Genomic DNA, 23,083 nt, shown 5'->3' with positions numbered 1-23,083 from the left:
GCGTGCACAAAGAAAGTCTTGTAGGCGGTCCTAGAGAGAAGGGGGAATATGGCCAAAATTCTTCAAGAGGATAAGGAACCAGTGTGGAGTATCTGCAGGACTGTGCTATTCTGTAGGTGCAGACATAGCTGTAGTGCTGAAATAAGTCCTATTTGCCATGCTGAGCACCAGCTCTATCTCCCGGGCACTCTCTTTTCTTCTCTTTCGTGACAACATAATGTTTGCAAATATTATCTCACATTAACAGGTCAACATTAGTAAGTGCAAATTGCTAGACAAACGTGAACACACAGAGCCCCAAACTGGTATTCTACATGCTGGTAATTGCATCGGAAGTTCCCAGACGGAAATTGGGCTGCTTTTAAATATTGCTGATATAGGCAGTGCTACATTTCTAAATTAACGTTCATAATTTATGTTTTGAAAAGTGCTCTACCACAAGTCAGATAGCCACAAGGGTGGGGGAATCAGATTACAGTACATAATCACAGTTAGAAGGTCTGTCACTTGCATGAGTAGCAATTTGCAATCAATTGTGGCAGGCTGTCCATTCTGGGACAAGGAGAGAATGATTTTAACAATTTTGCCTTTATGTAAAATTTAGGGGTTAGCATTTATTTTAACACAGAAAAAGTTGTCAAAATGGGCAACCTCATATTGGATTGGTTCAGAAGTGATACAAGTGATTTCCCCAGAAATAAAAAGTACCGTAACTTGGATGATTTTATCAGCCAATCTGATACTCATTATTTAGCTTCCAAGCTGCCCCAATTCTTCCTTTCCACCCATTCAGTCCAGCATTCCTCTGAACTTTCTCCTGCTTCCAATGAAACTGGACCTTCTGATGCTACTGGGAGGGGGGGGGTGTTGCTGGTAAGAGGAAGTGAGGAAAATCTGACACACACACCCCTCACACCTTCTCTCTCCCTCTTTTCCCTCGGGGAAAAATAGCATTGCCTAGGTCTATCAGGGATTTTAATCCTGGTACTCATAATGATCATGGTGACAAGCAGTGGCAATGAGGAAGGGTAGATCAGATGCCCTAGATGGAGAAGTTGTGTTGAAAGCAGGGAGTAATTTGGGTGGGGGAGGCTAGATGAGTGCTAAGGAAGGGCACCCTGGAAGTTACTCTCCAGCTGAATTTGGAAAATTTCACAAGCATGCTCCCACTCTCCATCTAATCGGGTTCTACTGTACGTTAATAAGCAAGTTATTCTTGCATTTTAAAAAAATTATTAAGGGCTCTTGCAAGTATCTTAGATGGCTGGCTAGACTTAATATTGAATTGCTGAGATTTTACGTACTATCTTTCCTTTGCAGACAACAGAAGAACAAACAGAAGCGTATCTGAGCTGTTATCCAAGCACGTAGGTAAGAGAGCACAAACAGCTGGTACTCATGTGTTGTGGCTTGCAGAACTGTCCCGTAATCCCTGCTCTGTTAGGATTTGGAATGCCCAAATATGCAGATGGGGAAATGCTTGACATGGGAAGACCACTGTGCTGCTAGCTGGAAGAACTTCACGTCGTTCCACTCCACTCCGTCAATTAGCACTGCCGCAGGAGATAAACAAACAAAGGTGATTAGGACAGAAGTGCTTGGGGACCTGGTTTCAACTTACACCCCGGCAATTTCCCCGTTGCCATAAAAATAAATGCATCAAAATTTATTCAGATACATTGCAAAAACCCTCCCCTACGTAAGAACAAAACAAGAGCCTGCTGGATCAGGGCAGTGGCCCATCCAGTTCAGCATCCTGTTCTCACCGTGCCCAAAGAGATGCCTTGGGGAACCCACAAGCAGGATTTAAGCGCAAGAATACCCTTCCCTCTTCTGATTTCCAACAACGGGTATTCAGAAGCATTGCGTGGCAATGTCCCTCCCTCCCATGAAGAATAACGACACACGAGACATTGGTATCGAATTAAATGGGCGTAAAGGCCACAACTTTATTGGTTACGGATGTTGAGCGGTATTGGCTTAGGCATTGGACCCTAACCACTATATCTGACCCCAACCCGGGTGTTGGAAGTCCGCGAAGGGTTAACCACCAAGGGGAGCCCAACTGATGTTTATCAAGTGGAACTCCCCTTGTGATCACCGTTGGGGCGTGCCTTAGGCCCTAACCTCCCTAGGCTTCGGACAGGGCCACGCCCCCGGAATCCTTTAACGGAATACCCTTCCAATGAGGGGCAGGTGATGGCGCTACCTCCCCTTCCCACCTCTATTTATGTTGTCCAATGCCTAACTGCCAAACCAAAGTTGTGACGAATTGCTACGAGGTAGCTGAAAAAACCTGATTTGGCTAGCCCAAATGGGAAAAAGTCCTACCAGGCCCCCCAGCCAACTGGGGCGACCAACCGAGGTCCATAGCAAGGTCAAGAACTAACCTAAAGGGTGGGTGGGCGGGCGGGAGAACCGGTGAAGCTGGGGGGCAGAGAAGGAGAGGGGGAAGGATTCCTGCCGTCTCCCATTTAAAGGGGCTGTCGGTCCTGCCCCTCCGCCGACCGGATTGGTCAGCCTGCGGGGTTGAGCGGCGGGAATCCGTCCAATCACGCAGGGGTCAGAAGGGGACAATGGTCATAAAAGAAGGTAAGGTAAAGGGTCCCTGGACAGTTATGTCCAGTTAAAGGCGACTATGGGGTTGCAGCGCTCATCTCGCTTTCAGGCTGAGGGAGCCGGCGTTTGTCCACAGACAGCTTTCCAGGTCATGTGGCCAGCATGACTAAACTGCTTCTGGCGCAATGGAACACCGTGACAGAAAACAGAGTGCATGGAAACGCCATTTACCTTCCTGCCGCAGCAGTACCTGTTTATCTACTTGCACTGGCATGCTTTCAAACTACTAGGAGCTGGGACAGAGCAACGGGAGCTCATTCCGTTGCAAGGATTCGAACCGCCAACCTTCCGATCTGCAAGCCCAAGAGGCTCAGTGGTTTAGACCACAGCGCCACCCGGGGCCACGGTCATAAAAAAGTTGGGAAACACTAATATAGGCTGTGTGAAAGCAATCACAGACACAAGGAGGAAAGAGGCAACTGATGACCCCTTCTCTTCAGATGGGGGTGTTCTGGATTTGGTCGGAGAACCTGGGCCTAAAGCTGAACTTCATTCTAGCTTGCTCTGCAAAGGAACCAAACCCGTAAACACAAGAGATAAAGAAATGAACCAAGGAGGATGTCCAAAAGCAGACTGGCAGTTGACGCGCACTCACCCTGCAACATAGTCTGCTGATGCTTCGCTGTGCAAATCAGCCGGCTGATCCCCTCAATGCACTGACTCTTAGAATCAAAGTCTTTGTCTTTCGCTTTCTTAGGCAGAAACATCACTAGAGGAAATGAAGCAGATATGTAAACACAGCAGCACCATCTTTCGGTGCCCTCTCTCCTGAGTGAACGTCTTAAGATCCAGAAGGCTGGGAATTAATGGGACCTTTTACAGTACAAAGGAATCCTCGCTTACACGGGGGCTCCATTCCTGGCCGCCACGTGCACCAGCAGGACATTCCCAAGTCCAGTACGCCACGCCCCATTTCAGCATCGGAAAAGGCACACGCGTCAGCAGTCGCGTGCATGCTTGTTGCATGCCAAGTGGAGAGGTGCCTGTACATATCTGGTTTCTGCTAGGGGATCTCAAACTTTCTACCTGCAGGGCCCACTTGAGATGGCTGAAAATTGCTGAAGTCCACCAGTCACATAAGGGTGCTACAGGGGCAAAGCCAGGCACAAAACGGTGGCAGAGTTTGGCATAATTATTGACATTTTCTATTGATGTCTACTCTGGCTCTGGAGATATTGTGACCCCCCCCACCCCACCCCACATTTTAGACAAAATCCACTGATCCAGAAGCTCTAACCCAGGCATAGGCAAACTCGGCCCTCCAGATGTTTGGGGACTACAACTCCCATGATCCCTAGCTAACAGGACCAGTGGTCAGGGATGATGGGAAATGTATTCCCAAAACATTGGGAGGGCCAAGTTTGCCTATGCCTGCTCAAAGCAGAGGGTTTTTCTTTTATATTTTTCCTTCCCACCTACCCCTGTGCCTCTAAAAGTATGTTTACCCATCTCCTGTATCTTCTCCTGTTCTCCTTTCACATTCAACTTGTACTTTTCTCCCCTCACCCACCTGTCAAATTCGGCCCACAGGGTGTGGCCAGAAAAAAAAGATTTGGTACCCTGGATTTGAAAGGGTTTTCCACTCCTCTCCTAAAGGATCAAGCTCTTAAAGCATGATGTCTACAGCACAGAAGTGTGACACAAAGCTCTTCCTCTAGGTAAGGCCGGTTGGCCACAATTACCCAAGCACCTGTAATGTCTTGTTTATACTATTTTTAAAGGAGGGAATGACAGTACAAATTCACTGTAGCTCTATTTCCACTCTAACCACAGGGGGAAAGCTTGAGGTGAATGCTCATTGGACGGTAGACACAAATGCTAACATGCCACTCCAACATGAGAAAATAAAGTTTACACTGTTATCAGTTTCCACATGTGAAGTAACTGGTCCTAGCTTGAGCTAGATTTAGAGTAGCCAGCACAGTGCCACAAGGCAGAAAAGTACGCTAAAATTAATTGGAAACTCTAGTGCTGTGCAATTAAATGTATCTCACACACTAACAGAGTCGGTGATTTCGACCTCCAGGAATATTTTACTACTGAAAAATGCTAGTGTTAAGCAGCAGAACATATGTTACAATAGTCAAGAAGCGTCCCTTTTCTGCACCTTTTTTGTTCTTTTCCTTTGTGACAACCGTCATTGACATCGTCGGAGTGGCAATGGCATCCCCACTCGTAGGTAGCCGGCTGACCTGGAGAGACCGAAAAGTGCATTTCAGAGTGTTTTTGGCAGCGGAGGGGTCCTTTTTCTCTGAGTCTCTCTTCTTCTCCGTAGGATGAGTTGCAATCCAGTAATCCACCTGAAGGCCCATCAGTTCCATACCAAGGCCACAGCTGAAATACGTTAGGAAAATACTGTCATTTGTGAGCTGTGACAGTCCCAGAGAGCCCAGGGGAGAAACACGGATGACACCAAATTGAAAAGCATTCTTGGAACAGTGCTTAGCCATTCGACAATGTGATCTACCTTTCAAGTGTCTTGGCTGCACAGCTGCAGTCAAAAGACTCCTCATGTAACTATTAAGAGCTCAGGCACATATATTTGAAAATAGGTACTGTAACTTGAGACCCAAATGACAACTCAGGGTTAGAGCCTCTTCAAGAATCTTGTGCCACGTGTGTCTTTGCACTGAGGCACCTAGGAACCAGAGTTTGAGGCCTCTTCAGAACCGAGTGTGACTTGCAGGTACACTTCTGTCTTCAAAAACAGCGTAAGATGCAACATATAGCATATTCTTCAGTTGGACCACTTCATATCTAATGTGTAGACCATCTTAAATAGAACTTAACAGGACAGATCTATTTATGTAATTTCAACGTTGTTTTTCTCCCAGTCTCATAAAACTAGAACTTTTTCTGATATTTCAAATTATTATTCAAAATATTCCAATTACTATTTTGAATTATTAATTTGATATTGAATTGTATTAATCATTTTGATGATTTTTTTGTTGTTTGCTTTATTTTTGTTACTGCGTTCCATAGTAAAGTGATTATAATGTTTTTCACCTCAGGAAAAACTTGAGTTAATGTCTGAAGGTTGCTAGCGTAACCTAGTGTCAAAAACAGGTGCAAGGCACTGTAGAGGTAGGATCTATCAGGAAGACCTGCTGAAGTAAACAACTAAATATTGTTTTTTGGGTGGGATTTAATTTTCAGAAAGGTATTGAATAGGCTGAGATGAAAGAGAATATGAGCAAATCGCGAGGATAAACTGGCAATTCAAGGTCCTCATATAAAGGGGTGTTACTTCTTCTTCTTCCATATTTCGTAACTAGCTGTACCCGGCCACGCGTTGCAGTGGCTCATTTGGTTCAATGGAAAAGGAAGATAGAAAAGAGAAAGCGCACGTTTGTAATTCTGTGGAGATATCGCCTCCCTCCCCACAGCTTTTCCCATTGAACTTCCGCCTGCCTCCTCTCCATCTTTCCCCCGTTTTTGTCTGCCTCCCCACAGCTTCTCCTGTTGAACTCCCACCTGCTTTTTGTCTGCCTCCCCACAGCTTCTCCTGTTGAACTCCTGCCTGGCTCCTCTCCGTCTCCCCCCCCCCCCCCATAGTGGAAGGAGACCCCATTTTTGCCTGCCTCCCCACAGCTTCTACCGTTGAATTCCCGCCTGCCTCCTCTCCCAGCGGAGAGGCTCCATGGTCTTCCTCCCCCAGAAACGGCTCTTCCGTAAAAACTGCTGCCTCCGCCCCGCCCCCCCCCCCCCCGCGCACACACAATGGACGTTCCTGTAAAAGTGCTGGCTCCGCCCCCCCGCGCGCACACGACCAATGAAATTACCGTGTGCTGTTTTTGCGTCCAGCAGATGGCACTGTTTTTGCCCAAAATCAAGTTTTTACCTGTCACAGGTGTGACATTTATGTAATATTTTTATATAACAACACGGCAGGAATGGAACCCAACGTTGGGTCAAAATTTCAAAGCGATCGGTCAATGATTTTCTGAGATCTTAGATTAGTAACAAACGAACATTTGCATTTTTATTTATATAGACAGAAGTAAGAGAAAAGGCAGATGGGGCTTTACCTGGAGGAAGCAAAGGTGCCTGTGACCGACGGGGAGGAGGGTGGGGTGGGAGAAGATTCCTTTAGAGCAGGAGACCCAGAAGGCGGGGTTGAGGAAAGGACACTTGAACTGCAGGGAGCAGCATCATCCGAGTCACCTTTAAAAACAGGATTCAAATGGTTGGTCTGCAGACAACAAAGACCCCTTTAAGCATCATATGGCAAAGAATGACCTTTACAGGATGGAAAGAAAGCAGGCGAGATGCGACAGACATATCCGCAGAACAAGAGGTGCAGAGAAAGCAGTGGCGTAGCAAGGTAAATTGGTACCCGGGGCAAAAAAAAAAAATGTCACTCCCCCCCCCCGAGGCGTAGGAAGGTCAGGTGGTACCTGGTGCGGAAAATTTCTTGTCACCCCCCCCATTGATTCCCCCCTTGCAAAAATGGTTTTAAGTTATTTCATATTTTCTTACAAAGGAATAATAACAAGCAATAATAATAATAATAAACTTTTATTTATATCCCACCCTCCCCGGCCGAAGTCGGGCTCAGGGTGGCTAACATCAGATACATAACATTGGTATAAAAATCAAACAATAATTAAATTACCTCCTCAAAACATCTCAAAATCAAATTAAAGTCTAATTAGATGGCTTTCCACAGGGTTAGGATTGGGAACAGTAAGTGCTCCACTGAACTGAGATTTCAGCCTTCACGACATAGGAAAACAGCCAAGTAAACAGCTATTTTGGTGGAGGAAGGTCAAGATATTAACCGATATGCGTGAAATTTCATATATAGCTATATAATCCCTAGTATAGTAAGATAAGACCTTTGGAGCAGGCATTAAAAAAAAAAAGTTTTTTTATTAACCACCCTAGTAGGACAGTAATTGTTCCTTGATAGTTTGTCACCCCCTCCATTATGGAACCTGGGGCGGACCTCCCCCTATGCCCCCCTTGCTACGCCCCTTAGAGAAAGCAAAGCTACAACCCCTCCAAAGACAAAAGTTAGAATAAAAGTAGCATGGAAAAACACTGGCAGACCTAAGGGAATCATCCAGCCATGGTAAGTAGGTGCAATTAGTAGCCTGGCTTACTTTCCTAGAGGCAAAACTGAGGACTGCGTCAGTTATGGTTGCAATCACTCCAGATCAATCACCTGGAACTGTTACAAGGAGGAACGGGAGTTTAATTTTTTTAAAAAAAATGGTAAATAAAATACAAGTGGAATAATAACGAGCAAAGTTCTAAAGCAAAATGGGGAATTTTTTTTTAGTTATTCAGGTACTTATTTTCCTCGTCTTCATAGAAGAACAAAATTGTAATATCGGAAGGATAATTTAGTCCAACCCCCTGCAAAACAGGAATCTTTTTGCCCAGTGTGAGGCTTGGACCCACAACTCTGAGATTACGATTCTGAGGTGCCACCAACTATCTTAATATTAGTTAAGCGCTTAGAAAATGTTGGGCACTTATTAAGTAATTAATAGATAATATTATGCTTCGTTATTATCAGTGATGGTAGTAGTAATACTGTAATATTGACAATGGCAGAAGAATTTAGAGGGTCTAGATCAGGCTGGGGGAAGTAGAAAAATGGGAGTAGCAATTTATTTAAAAATGCTAATTTTGTAATTTTCCACAATCCTTTTATTAAGGTCTGTTCAATATCTTATTTTATTGAACATGAAGTACACATATTACAACACACAGAGGGGGGAAAGAAAACTAATGTGAATAAGAAAGCTTATAATGAAAATGAAGTTATTCATAAATTCATTCATTCATTCAATCATACCCTCCCAAATTACTCCTAAATCAGGTTAGTGTATCTTTCCAAAGGAATGAGATAAATCATAACAAATCCCTGATTTAGCTTTGCTGATGTAGGGGCCCCTCCAGAGCTTTCATCCCAATCTGTTCACACAAAGCTGAAATGGGGGCTAAAATATATTGTCTTTATTGAGCATTCCTTCTGGTTGGTTTTCTGGTTGGTTTTGCTTGAGGATGTTTGTGAGAGATTAGTGGAAGAGACACTTTGCTTTGGTGTGTGTTTTGCTGTGCTTCAGCACACGGTCTGAGGGGGGACGGCTACTGTTGAGAGGAAGTTAGTTAGGGTCTACGGAGAGCCATGTGGATAAAAAATGATACTGCCACACACAGCATTCAACCTATAGCAAGGGACTATGAGACTCTGGGTAGGAAGCTGAAAGACCTTGTGAGCATGCAATGGGGTGAGGTCAGTGGACGAGGGAGACTATGCTAGTCCCCTAAACTAGTCATCCCCTCCAATCTTTGGAAGAACTATACAGTTCCCGTTGCCTTAAAAAAGCAAAAAATATTTTAAAAGATCCATCTCATCCTGGATATAGTCTTTTTGTGCCACTGCCTTTGGGCAAGAGATATATTAAACTATTAAATCAAGTTTAATAGTTGCTGTCAGGAAACCCCCCTCCCCGCGGGTGGTAGAGTCGCGGGAGCGTTTGCAATATAGAGAACCCCCTCCGCTATTTACCAGTTCGTCCTCCCCCTCCTCCGCCGGAAGCGACCATTCCTCCAGTGGGGAGGGGGAGTTAGAGGCAGGAAGGCGGTGCAGGGGCTCTGAAAGGATCGCAGAGCATGAACGCTGAGGGGATAGCGGGGAACGGGGTCAGGTTCCCACGCTCCGAGGTCGCAGGCAGGAAGGACGTGGAAGGGGGAGGCGGGGGTTCAGAATCCCGCGCCTCTTTTGCTGGACAAAGAACCGGAAGGGTTCATTCCAGGACTCTGCAGAGGGATGAGATGGACGTTTGAACTTTTGCTGCACTGTACATAACTTGCACAATAAAGAACTTAGTTTAGAAGTTCTGCGTTTGGCGTTTTACTCATGAGCAACCACTGAACGTCCTTACAGTTGCCTTTGGGCAAGAGATTTAAACTATTAAATCAAGAACAAACAGATTAAAAAAATAGTTTCTATCCAAGAGCTATAACCATCTTAAATGCTGTAACTAGAGAGTTGTGATGGGTATGTATGTGTAGCTGAAGTTTGTTCTGTGTTGTTTTTATGGGATGGCATCCAATTTCATTGTACTGTACAATGACAATAAATAAATCTTATCTTATCTTATCTTAAACGTTCCCGGTAAATTAAGAGTATTCAAGTATTAAAGCATGGTGCATCCTTCCGAAAGCCCGGGAAGCTTTTGCCCGGCTTAGGAGGGAGATGTAATGTTCCAACGGGGACCAAGATCCCTCTTGCCAAGGCAGTAGGGCTCCAGCATCTGCACACCTTCCAGCTTGTCGACTGTGGTGCTCAGAACTGGTCGCACAACAGAGCCGAGGCTATTGCTTCCCTTGATCTGGACAATATACTTCTGTTGGGGCACTATTATAAAATACAACTGAAAAACAGACACCTGGGATTGCTTGGACTATAGTCAGACTACCGGCCTCCAACGTCCATGCCATGCTTTAGTGAGAAATTATAACATCGTTGAAAGTTTTTATTACCTGAAGTTGCAGAGGATTGTTCAACTATTCCAACTTTTACCACCTGAAGGAAGAAATGTTTTTTTACATAGAATTATTAGCTCTGCAATGACAGTTTGATCAGTTTCCTGTACCCATTGAAAAGCAGCTGACTTTGTTGTTAAGGGGAGCTCAAAAGAGAAGTGTTTTGGGGGTGGGAAATGTGTCCCCACTGACTTGCTAATCAGGCTAGCGTTAACCGTTTTGTGGGAGGTGGGGTATTACCGGTTTGTTTTTGTTTTATCCTGTATTTTGTGTTTTCATTTTGAATTTCAATGCTGCAAACTACACTGCGATCTTCGGGTGAAGGGCAGTATACAAATTCAATCAATAAAAAAATAAAATGAATAAATTTGGTTACCTGCGCTGAGGTCAAAGCACAGTACAGTAAATGGGAAGCATCAGTCCTGAAGTATCCAAGGAAATATTGAAATTGCTCTTAATGGGACACAGGGTTCAATGTGTGCATGTGCATGTAGAACTGGATCAGTTTCAGAGTGAGGGCAATACAGCTTTGGTTGCATAATAGAGCCAAACATGATTGACTTATGTAGCTCCACAACATCAGGATATTAACTAACATGATCTGTGATTGAGAAGGAAAAGGTCATCTTTGGATTTGTTAAAAATTGTGCTGCTGCCACAGATTGTGGACGTAACAGCTGTAAACAGGCATAAAAAATGTGGAAAAATGAAAGACAGGGATTTGGGGGCGGTGTTTGTTGTAATCTCTGGAAGCACACTTTTCACCATGAAAATATTTGGGGATGAAAATTTGTCAGAGTTATTAATGGAAAAAAACACTACTCACTCCAACAAAAGGGATGAACTTCTGAGCAGATTCTTCATCTGGGCTAAAAAGATCAGAGAATCATGATCATTTCAAAAGCCAGAAGCTGGCAAAAAAAATTAATGTTACTATCAAGCATGCAGTGGTTGCAAAAAACATGCAAGCATAGACTTCTATATGCCCAGAATAATTCTTCTGCTGCAAACCCATGCAGAATGAAACTTAAGTCGGCACACAGACATGTGCACACAAGCATGCACAGACACACCCTACACTATAAAAACAGCACACTTGTCCTTACTTTGACACTTGTGTAGTTAGAGAGCAACATGATTTAACATAAAGAAAAAAATGTATTCAAATAATATATAAAAGAGGTGACTAACAGTATACATATTATGTTGAATTGCCCATTACAAGCAAATATTATGCATTTTGTGATGTAAAACTAGGTACCATTTACTTATTTCGTTGTATTTCATTTATTACAGGGGTGGCCAACTCCCAAGAGATTGTGATCTACTCACAGAGTTAAAAACTGGCAGTGATCTACCCCCTTTTTGGGGATTCAGGTGAAGGTTGTTGAGCTTTTTTAGGGAGGGGGAAAGCCCCTTTTGGGGGCGCAGGGCAAAGATGTTGAGCTTTTTGTAGTGGGAGGGCAAAGTTCTCCAGGGGAGCAAAAGTTGCTTCTTTGAGAGGAGCCAGTGATCTACCACAGACGTCCAGTGATCTACCGGTAGATCATGATCTACCTGTTGGACATGCTTGATTTATAATATTCATATACTGCCCTTTGTCACAAGATCTCAGGGCAGTTTACAAAGTAAAATACAATATAAAAACACAAGTTTTGAAAGAAAAACAAGAGAAGAAAGAACCCCACCCACAGACACATTTTAAAGGATGTAGAATATTAATCAGCCCGAGGCCTGGTTGAAGAGGAACACTTTCCCCAGGCACCTAAAATATAAATAATGAAGGTGCCCAGCGAGCCTCCCTAGGGAGAGCATTCACTCCACACAAGCGGAGAGCCACTGCAGAGAAGGCCCGTTCTCGTGTCGCCACCCTCCAGACGTCATGTGGAGGAGGCACACAAAGAAGGGCCTTGGAGAATGAACACAAGAGTCTGGGGCGGTTTATATGAGGAGAGGCAATCCTTCAGGTAACCTAATAACACAAAATTCCAATCCAATCCATGTGTCCAGATCATGTTATCTCCACTGAAGGCAACTTTTAAAAATCGCAGCAAGTGCACGGCATATTTATCTAAAGCTTATACTCCCGTTCCATCCCTTTTTATAATGGATGGGTTTTACCGCCAGGTTGTGAAAGAACTGCTAGAGTTTGCTCCAGTCAGGACAGCCAACACATGCTCAAAATGGCTTCTTTCACTGCAACCAAAGGTGGTTCATTTGTTCCAAATGAAGTGTTTCATGAGAAGCGGGGGGTATATTGTCAAACCGAGCCTTTCACTTGGGATCAACAACATATTATGACAGAAAGGAAGGAAGTGAAGTGTGAAATGTAAGTTTTGAACATTTGGAGACAGTGTGCTTCTGAATGCCAGTTGCTGGACGCTTGTACTCAAATCCTGGTCAAATGGCTGAATTGCACTCTTTCTTCATTTTTACTTGGAGTCTCACTAGTGCCTTTGCTTTCAAACCCAAGCATAGTTCAGAGCATGCGAGTCCCTACATAGGGATAACAGTCTGGAAAACTAAAAAATTCATCTTAGGGCCTCAGGAGTCCAATTTATCAGATGCTGAAATGGACCGAACCCAAGGAAGTAGGTTGGTTGGATTTCAAGCGGAATTACCTCAATAGGATTGAAATGCCACATCAGATTTTCCAGGGACCTGAACTCATCACCATATACTCCCAAACAGATAGAAGGAAGCTTCCGCACAACGCATGCGCAGTTCATGCAACAGAGGTTTTGTTCGTTTTTGCCATGACCAAGAATGGAGAAGGAAGGAAGGAAGGAAGGAAGGAAGGAAGGAAGGAAGGAAGGAAAGGAGGCAGGGACTTGAGTCAGTCAGCATCACAGAGATGGTTGGGGAACTGCTTGGGAAAGAGTTCACATATACTGGTGTTCTAAAGAACTCTAAAAACGTTTCTCTTTTTCAATTCCTCAGATCATTGAAGGAACGCAATAAAAGAATCTGAAGATCCCAAACACACTGGCGGAGTAATCCTACGCAGAAATACTCAGAAGGAAGTTCTACTGAGTCTCACTGGCCTCCTCCCAGTTAATGGCTGTCTTGTAGAATTTCCTACTGTTGCACTAGATCTGTTCAAGGCCCATGTAGATTTGAAGTTGCTTGCCTTTGGCCACATAAGAAATTGGGAAAGCCCCAAAGGAAAAGGGAAAGTCTAAAGAGAAATTAAAGTGCTCATGAGAGAGCTCAGCTCAGATACAGCAGTTGCTTGGGGAAGAAAGCAAGGCCCTGTGAAATCATTCCTAATGCACCCTAATATTCTTTGAAATGTCTATCATTTTTGTACCAATTGCTCACACAATCCTGAACTAGTAAAATTGCACTGACTTTGCTTCACATACTGTTATTAACAGAGTGGCTTATTTGGGACTTTTACGCTCCGAGTGTGACACACAAACACAGTCGTATGCAGGCCACACTCTTGGAAGTTACATTTCTATGGAAAGCATGGATGGGAAACAGATACGATCACAACACTTCCAAAAATATTATTTCTTTTTTAAAATATTCTACTCAAAATGGACCTAAGTAGGTAATTATAGCATGTCCAAAACCATTGTTAGACTTTACCTGGGGCAAGAAGAAGCCTAGCGTATCTGCTGGGACATTAATAAATACAATAAAAATGGAGGGTGGTCTTTTCCCTCTATATGTAAATACTAGTGATGCAGCAATCTGAGCACACTTACTATCCTGGAGTCACTCAGATCATTTAACTGAACAGGAACAGAATAATGGTCCATTCCAGGGACCGTTTAATATGAATAAGTGTCCCATGATAGCTCCAGATTTGTCTACAGTGTCTATGTCCCCACCTTTGTCAAGACTGCTTTTTTCATTTCCATATTTGCTTTCATTGCCTAATAAAGTGGATTTCCAAAAACCCATTCAAGCCAATGCAAGCTGGAGTGGATCTTGTTTCTGGAGTTCTAAATGGGGAAATTATATCTCTCTTCCAAATCAATTTAATATTGCTAAAGTGAAGATCTGAAGCTCAACATCAAAAAACCTAAGATCATGGCCACTGGGCCCATCACCTCCTGGCAAATAGAAGGGGAAGAAATGGAGGCAGTGAGAGATTTTACTTTCTTGGGTTCCATGATCACTGCAGATGGTGACAGCAGTCACGAAATTAGAAGACGCCTGCTTCTTGGGAGGAAAGCAATAACAAACCTAGACAGCATCTTAAAAAGCAGAGACATCACCTTGCCGACAAAGATCCGTATAGTTAAAGCTATGGTTTTCCCAGTAGTAATGTATGGAAGTGAGAGCTGGACCATAAAGAAGACTGATCGCCGAAGAATTGATGCTTTTGAATTATTGTGCTGGAGGAGACTCTTGAGAGTCCCATGGACTGCAAGAAGATCAAACTTATCCATCCTTAAAGAAATCAGCCCTGAGTGCTCACTGGAAGGGCAGATCCTGAAGCTGAGGCTCCAGTACTTTGGCCACCTCATGAGAAGAGAAGACTCCCTAGAAAAGACCCTGATGTTGGGAAAGATGGAGGGCACAAGGAGAAGGGGACGACAGAGGATGAGATGGTTGGACAGTGTTCTTGAAGCAACTGGCATGAGTTTGGCCAAACTGAGGGAGGCAGTGGAGGATAGGGGTGCCTGGCGTGCTCTGGTCCATGGGGTCATGAAGAGTCGGACACGACTGAACGACTCAACAACAACAAAAAGTGAAGATGAAACAAAACCATTACAGTGGTACCTCGGGTTAAGTACTTAATTTGTTCCGGAGGTCCGTTCTTAACCTGAAGCGTACTTAACCTGAAGCACCACTTTAGCGAATGGGACCTCCTGCTGTCGCTACGCTGCCAGAGCACGATTTCTGTTCTTAAGCGGAGTTCTTAACCTGAAGCGTACTTAACCCGAGGTACCACTGTATTACTACAGGACAATAGCATAGCAATTCCTAAATAAATAAAAAAAGGCAGGTGCCAACCTCTTCATCCCCAGTATTTAGGCTAATGTCCACCAATGAGACAAGGGGCTGGTGGTTTTGGCGTTCCCATGGCCACTGCTTTCCAGAGAAATGCAACTTAGTGTGTCTTCCAAACACTTTATGTAGGACAAAGAGGACAAGCTAAGCAGCATGCAGAATTGTCCTAGCCATACCAGCTCCCTTACCACAATTGCTATAGCATATTCAGAGAGGGAGTGGGGGCATGTGAATTGGGTAAAAGTTGTATGGGCTAATTCAGAATTTGCTGGGCTAAATAACCAGCCAGCATGCATTGAAGTGAGATAGCACTAACTTACGGAATGACCTATACAAACTTTACCCCAACCATCTGTTCTGTATTTGTGGAGGTCGTTCTTGAGTAAATGCCTTTACTCTTGATTCTTTTGGACAATGTATTCTGCCTCTTCAAATAATGTGAAAAGCAGCAAATGCGTATATATATATATTTTTTTATACAAATTGAACAATCCAGGCTTAAAAAATTCCCATGAAGGTGTGAAAGACCAGCAAAGGGGAAAGATATATACATATATATATATAGGATAACAGAGGGTGATCTAGACAGACAAGTACCTTATATTAAATTCAAAATGAAAGTTCTTTTTCCTTTTCAGAAGCAATCAAAAGAAAAATAAATAAATCATTATACTTATGGAGACAAATAAAACATTAGCACTAGATCCAAGTGGGTTGGAAGCCACAACAGAGCCAAATCCTCCTTAAATTTCCACTGCTATGGCAGCCGCCTTGGGCCACTTTGAAGAAGAAGCTGCCATGCTGCGGGTCCTCCCCATTCTGACATTAACCCAGTTCTTTCGGGGGGGGCAGGCAGGGGTGTAGCAAGGGGGGCGGGGGGCCCCGGGCAGCGCCCCTGCTGGGGGTGACACATTGGGGGCGACCCCACCCCCTGGGCTTTTTAATTTTAATTTTTATTCTTTTTAGGCTATTTTCGGCACTGCCGGGGCGGAGCCGCAGGGGCGTCCAGCAAGCAGGGGTGTCACCCCCCCCCTCGTTGGCCGCCCCTGCGGCTCCGCACCGGCAGTGCCGAAAATAGTCCCCCCCTTCCAGCGGTGGAGCTCGGCATGGAGGCAAGGGGCGGGCCAGCGAGGTGGGGTGCCACCCCCTCCTCGCTGGCCCGCCCCTTGCCTCTATGCCGAGCTGCGCTGCTGGCTGGCTTGCGGAGCCAGGGCATGGAGAGGGGTGGGCCAGCGAGGAGGGACACCCCTCCTCGCTGGCACGTCCCTCTCCCTGCCCCGACTTGCGCTCCGCCAAGGGAGCCCGGGCGGTGGATTCGGGAAGTCTTTGCAGCCCGCAGAGTCTCCCAAATCTGCCGCCCGGCACCCCATCGTGCAGCGGCTGCTCATGCAGGCACGAGCAGCCGTGGCACGAAGGAGTGCCGCCGCCGTTTGGCGGCTTCGGGAGTCTCCCAAAAGGAGCTGCAGTGCTGGCTCCTCTCATATCTCACATTATCATGGTAGTGTGGGAAACCTCAGCGCCGCTGCAATTCCCGTTCTGCTGAGTGGTAAGCACCTCCCACCTTAATAAGGACTAGCAGCAGCTGCCAGCTTTTGGATAAATGAGTGAGACTGCGGCCAGACCTTTGGTAGGAAAGCACCTTTCCCAGTTACGTTAACTACTAAACAGTTTTAATGTATTTCTAATGTATTTTAATATTTGTTGGAAGCCGCCCAGAGTGGCCGGGGGGACCCAGCCAGACAGATGGGCGGGGTACAAATAAATTATTATTATTATTATTATTATTATTATTATTATTATTATTATTATCCCTTCCCAAAGAGTACTGTTATAGGTAGCAATGATAACTAAATTCACCTTTTCAAACATTAAACAAGCCTGCTTGGCAGGGGGTTGGACTGGATGGCCCTTGTGGTCTCTTCCAACTCTATGATTCTATGAATCTATGAATGGATTTGCATTCAGTCTGATGTGCTTATGGAATCATAGAATTGTGTAGATTTTAAGGGACCCCTACGGTCATCCAGTCTAACCCTTGCAATACAATGCTTGTTGCCTTTGATTTTCTACACCAGGCTTAAGCTTTACTCTTGGGGGGGGGGGTTGGGGGGGAGGCATGCTATCAATTTCCAAGGAAGTGAAGCTTCCCTCTAATTTGTGAGACAGTGTAATATAGTTACATCCAGCAGCGCTGCAGCTTCTGATGTTGTTAAAGTAACACGAGAAGCCTGGAACCACATGCGTTGTGCAGCTGGAGAAGCTCTTCGTGTTATACAGATGGCACAGGACAAGGTGGCGACGCTGAGATTCCCACACTACCAAACCAACACAAGGACTTAGCTGCCTTTCTGTAACATCCCTTGGGCCTGCATTCAAAGTACAAATATTTCCGCAAACCGTACTTTGCTTTGAACTGATTATTATCGAAAGTGCTACTGACTGGCTTATCCTACTTGGAAAATGTCGTCCAGCCGCCAGGACTTCCTGGCCACCAAGGAAAAGTTGGTTTTTCGTAAAAATGTACCTTTTCCGCTTGTATGTCAACATGGCTTCTGCAATGGGCAACTGGTGGGCACAGTTTGCTCCCACTAGGTACTGGGTTATTCTGGAGACAATATCAGGTGGTTCCTGGACTGAAACAGAGAGAGAGAGAGAGAGAGAGAGAGAGAGAGAGAGAAGCGCAACGACCATTTGCTATGCATTTGGAAGGAACTGCAAGTCCATCCATCCATTCATCCGCCCAATTTATACCCCACCCTTTCCTCCTGAAGGGGCCCAGAGTAGCAAGAACTGCTTGCCAAATCTACCTACTCCCAACTTGTCTGTTTCCAACAGCAACCAGTCAGTCATAAGAAGTCCATCATGGTGATGACTGTTCTGATCTTTGTATACAACACCATAGCTGTCAAGTTTCAGATTTGAAAATAAGGGATCAGCAGTCTCACCTATCCTGGGGACAGTCACATGTCAGTGGTGGACGGAGCCAGAAGCAAAAGTGGGCGGAGCAGCAATGTCAACTCCAAGCGGACTCGGGCTCGGAGTGGAGCAAAGAGGAGGGCAGCCATGTGCTCTGCGCAAAGGAGCCCCATTGTCTTCTTGTCTGATCCCATCAAAACAGGACAGGAAGCAGCAGCTGCTCAAAGGCAGCCAGGCTCCACCCACCAGCTAACCCTATTGGCCGGCTGAGGGGCTCGGCGGCAACGGATAGGGGCTGATGCAGGGGGAGGAATACACCCCCCTGTAAGCACAGGAAACGGCTCCCACTTGCTTTGAGGGCTGAGGCTTTTCTCTCCAAGTAGGCGAGGTCTTCTCACCCAGTCCCTGGCCAGCAGGGGAGGAGCTGCTTCCATTAAAAACGGGAAATTTAAGGGAAATAAAAAATAAGGGAGAGCAGCGGGAAACGGCTTGAAATAAGGGAGAATCCAGGGGGAAACGGGATACTTGACAGCACTGTACAACACATCCATAGAGCATTTTTTATCAAATAAAGCTCTTTTTCGCATTTACTTTTTAAAATAATATGGCCACGTAACCTCCAATGGCCTTGTTTTTTCTGTACCAGCTTAGGAGTGTCATGACATGACACCTGTTACCCGAATTCAACAGGGTAGCATGGCAGATACCAACCATGGCTACCTTCCCCCGGGTCCAGGTGGGAGGACTTGAGATACTAGTAAGACTCTAAAAAGGGAAATTCAACAGCTGAATACGACACTCTGTATCTCAAGGAGAATCAAACCAAATTTGTGGAAATTTGTGGAATCATGGGAAGGAATCAGCGTGTCTTTGATGCCTCCAGTGCTGTTACGAACGGACACTGGAAACTGGGAAGGCAGAAGATTCGGAAAGCAAAGCACAGAAATTGCCTTACTGTGAAATTCTATTTTCAGAGGGTGCCTTAGGGCATTGCCACTAATGAGATGCTGCCTCCTAGTGAAGCCAGCAGGCTCAGTAGGCAATGCTGCCCAGACCCTATTGGCGGCAGAAGGCAACTTCCCTCCAAATGCTGCAACTGAAACGAAAAAGCTGCGGAACCACAGAGGACCACCCACCATCAACTGGCAGAGACAGGAAAGCAGCACCCCCAGAACACGGAGGAGGGAAATGCCCTCTGGCACTCTCTGGAAACAGAAATTTGTGGCAAGGAAATTTCCTCTTTTTCAGAGGCACTGGAGGGCATTTCCACTAATGGCGGCACAGCAGGTATTAGTGACAATGCCCTCCAGTAGCCTCCGGGAAACAATTATTCTTTTTCAAAGTTATCAGTCCAGGCAACCTTATGCAAATAAGTATCAAGACAGCCTTACCAGCATTTTGTGCTTCGAGTTTGTTAAATAAATCCTTCCAGGACAAATCTTGGAAGAAGCAGTTATACTGACAATCAACGGAACCCAGATACTTTGCCACCGGATGACAACCTATAAATAACACAAAAAATAAATCTGTTCTGTATGGCAGGCGCACATTAGCAGTCCAGAATATATTACGTCTATACCCCATTAGTGGTCAGAGGAAAGGAAATCCCAACTTATTGCCTTCAGGGTGAAGATGTGCTTCAAAATTGTGAAAAGTCGCTGAAATTTAGTTTCTTCTTCCTCTTCTGGGTTGTGAGATGTTCTTAGTGTTTTTAAAATGGAAAGTAAGTCTAATTTTTTTAATAAATTCTTTAAAAAAATTGAAAGTGGTCACAAACAAGGCGGTAGAAACAGAGGTAGGAAATAAAGCAGGACTCTCCTTATCATATACAACTTTGTTACATAATAAAAATCTTCTGTGGGGTTGGGAAACGTCAGATTACTACAGCATTATATGTTTGCAGCCTGCTGCCCCTATTGAGATTCCTCCTGTAGCATTCTGCACTAGTTGCAATTTCCAGATGTCTTCAAGGGCAGTTCCATGTAAAGTGAATTACAGTAGTCCAGCTTAGATGTTGCCACAGTCCAAGTAACCATGCCCAGGCTATCCCTATACAGAAATGGCAGTGGTCGGCACATCAGCACAGGCACTCCTAACCACTGAGGCCAGCTGGTCCTCAAGGAACCACCATGGTTCCAGGAGCATCCCAGTCTATGGACCTGCTCCTTCAAGGGGTGTGTGGCCCCATTAAAAACAGGTCATTCTGCCAACTCCTGCACACTGGAACAGTCCACTTATAGCACTTCTGTCTTGCTTAGATTCAGTTTCAATTTGCAATGCACACTGGAAGGAACTATAAATAACCTCCACTCCACTTGAAGCTCTGACTTCTAGTTATCCTTCCCATTCTGCCACTGAGTTTGGAAGGGGGGTGATAGGAAAGTGCTGGTATTCTAGAGGCTGCCATTGCTATATTTAATATCCTGCACCCTTGTACAAGAGCATTATAACCAGAGCGGGCAACACAACTTGAACAGACAAACAGTTCCTGTGTTGTCATGTAGTGAGAAAGAGGTTAATTCATAGGAAGAAGAAAGCACAGAAAAGCTTGCTTACCTACTGGTATGATAAGAAATCTCATGTAGCTGAGCCAGTCTGGGGTTTTGTGAGACAGTTGTTCTACAAAGAGCCTCAGCACAGCACTGAGGTAATTCTGGGCTCCCGCAATTGCAATTTTAATTGGATTGGGAGGCTGAGAATTGCAGTTGCAGCTGAAGAGAGAGGGAACATTACTGCTTTTAAATGAAATCCAGAGATTGATGGGTATTTTGTACCATGTACATTATTAACCTAACTGTAAGTACATACTCATGACAGGAGTTCAGGACTGAAAGCAAGTAGCCACTCGGTGACTTCCTACCAGAGGGCAGATTTAAACAATGGGCTTCCATATTTGTGCTTTGGTCTCTTAGACAGTGAGTTACATCAGCTTGGGAACACAGCTTATGAACGAGCTTATGTGACTCCAATTTTCTTTAGTCAAAGAACAGGAGGTTTGCTTAAAGAGATAGAAACTGTGGCATGGCATGCTTGCTTGTTTTTGCTATGCTTTTGTTCCCACTGTAAGAAAGTTACGATCAGTCAAACAGTCCACAGCAGTCTTAATTTTGTATGCAAGTTAACTTCAGCACCATCAGTACGCTAGTTCAGGGGTGGAACATTTGCTCTGCACCCAGAAGGTTCCATGTTCAATCCCTGGCACTTCCAGGCAAGACCAGGAATATCCTTGGAGAGCAGCTGCCAGTCATTAATGGTCGGGATGGACCAATGGGCTGACTCCTCCTAAGGTGGCTTCCCTTCCCTTCGCTCCATAAGACACACTTTTTTCCTCCTAAAAAGTAAGGGGAAATATCTGTGCGTCTTATGGGGCTAATGCTGGTCCCTGGAGCTGAATTGTCCAGGGGCCAAAAGAGGATCATGCTTTTTATTTTACAAAGAGAAAGGGGGGTGTTGAAAGGAACCCGCTCAGCAGCTGATCAGCAAGAGATCGGGAGAGAGAAAAGAGTCCCGGTTCCCTTTCAGTCCCACCCTCCTTTGTTGAATGTGCTGCAGAGGGAGGTTGTTTGTTTCTCCAGCTACATGTGACTGGCTGATTACATTATCTGTCTGGAAACTGTAGAAAAGGCTCCCTTTCCTTTAGAAGCTGCAGAAATGTGAGTTGAACCCCATAAAAACAGAGCTTTTCCTCTTTGCTTTTCCCCCTTTGCAAAAAAAACTGCAAAACTTTTAGCTGATCCTCAAAAAACAGGGCTTTTCCCTTTGCAAAAAAAGCTGCAAAACTTTTAGCTGATCCTCAAAAAAACAGGGCTTTTAGAGGAGGAAAACCAGAAAAAGAATTTTTCCCTTGTTTCCTCCTCTAAAACCGAGGTGCGCCCTATGGTCCGGTGCGCCCTATGGAGCGAAAAATACGGTACTTGCCAGTACTGTATAAGGAAGCTCCCTTAGACCAAGTGACAAAACCGATCCTTCCAGCTCAGCAGTGACTCTCTGGGGTTTCAGATTGAACCTGGAATCTTTTGCATACAGAGCATGGACCGAGGTACAGCCAGGGGTGGTCTAAGCGGTCGCACTGCAGGAGTGTCAGGGATTGGATGCAAGAGGGTGAGATGGAGGAGGAATGGTGGAGAGCACTCTCTCTCTCTCTCTCCTTGTCCTGACATTGCAGGAGAAGAGGAATGCAGCTTTGATTTACAGCAGGGGGTTAAGGGGTTTGAGGAAAGTCACAGCTCAGAGATAGATGAACCGAAGAGTTGGGAAGTGTTAGAAGAAGGGGAGGAGGAGGAGACAGAGGCAGGGCAGCCAGCTGACACGTTGTCACTGGAGAGTATTTCTGACCCCCCTCCTCCCAGAACGCGGCGTTTGTTAAGAGTGCAGGAACGAAGGAATCGGAGACCTTTGGCCACGAACGGCGTCCCTAAGGGGAGATGCTGTTGCTAGGGACGAGGGAGGAGGAGCCCAGTGGGAGCAACGCCATTGTCCAGGCTTACCGCGTTCTTTTGTCTCTCGCTATTAAAGGTAAAGGTAAAGGGACCCCTGCCCATTAGGTCCTGTCGTGTCCAACTCTGGGGTTGCGGTGCTCATCTCGCTTTACTGGCCGAGGGAGCCGCCATACAGCTTCCGGGTTATGTGGCCAGCATGACAAAGCCGCTTCTGGCAAACCAGAGCAGCGCACGGAAATGCCGTTTACCTTCCTGCCAGAGCGGTACCTATTTATCTACTTGCACTTTGACGTGCTTTCGAACTGCTAGGTGGGCAGGAGCAGGGACCGAGCAACGGGAGTTCACCCCGTCGCGGGGATTCGAACTGCCGACCTTCTGATCAGCAAGCCCTAGGCTCTGTGGTTTAACCCACAGCACCACCCGCGTCCCGCCGTCTCTCGCTATTACGAATGAATAAACTCATTAAAAAGGGCTCTGCCTTCTTTTCTCTGCTCTTGCTGCAACCGGGGGGGGGGGAGGAATAGCTTTCCCAAAGCCGTAACACTGAGCCACACACACCCCATTTCATATCCCCCTGCCTCTGCCACCTTTCCTCTTCATGGCAGTGGTGGCGGTGGCAGCAACCCCCTCCCCCC

The 23,083-nt window shown here is 45.5% G+C and overlaps 1 protein-coding gene across 1 annotated transcript in view; it reads right to left on the bottom strand.

Moving 5' to 3' along the window:
- Positions 1-733: 733 nt before the first annotated feature.
- Positions 734-23,083, bottom strand: part of LOC117049535 (phosphofurin acidic cluster sorting protein 2-like) — a 47,359-nt gene continuing 25,009 nt past the window's right edge. Inside the window, 9 exon segments of the mRNA XM_033154281.1 lie at positions 734-1,553; positions 3,215-3,328; positions 4,727-4,953; positions 6,651-6,786; positions 10,123-10,165; positions 10,952-10,994; positions 17,618-17,726; positions 19,401-19,511; positions 20,566-20,720. Coding sequence (XP_033010172.1) covers positions 1,441-1,553; positions 3,215-3,328; positions 4,727-4,953; positions 6,651-6,786; positions 10,123-10,165; positions 10,952-10,994; positions 17,618-17,726; positions 19,401-19,511; positions 20,566-20,720 — 1,051 coding nt within the window. The 3' untranslated portion in view covers positions 734-1,440.

Source organism: Lacerta agilis, chromosome 7 (genome assembly GCF_009819535.1).
Source record: "Lacerta agilis isolate rLacAgi1 chromosome 7, rLacAgi1.pri, whole genome shotgun sequence".
NCBI classification, from domain to species: Eukaryota; Metazoa; Chordata; class Lepidosauria; order Squamata; family Lacertidae; genus Lacerta; species Lacerta agilis.
This window is presented reverse-complemented; position numbering and strand designations above follow the sequence as displayed.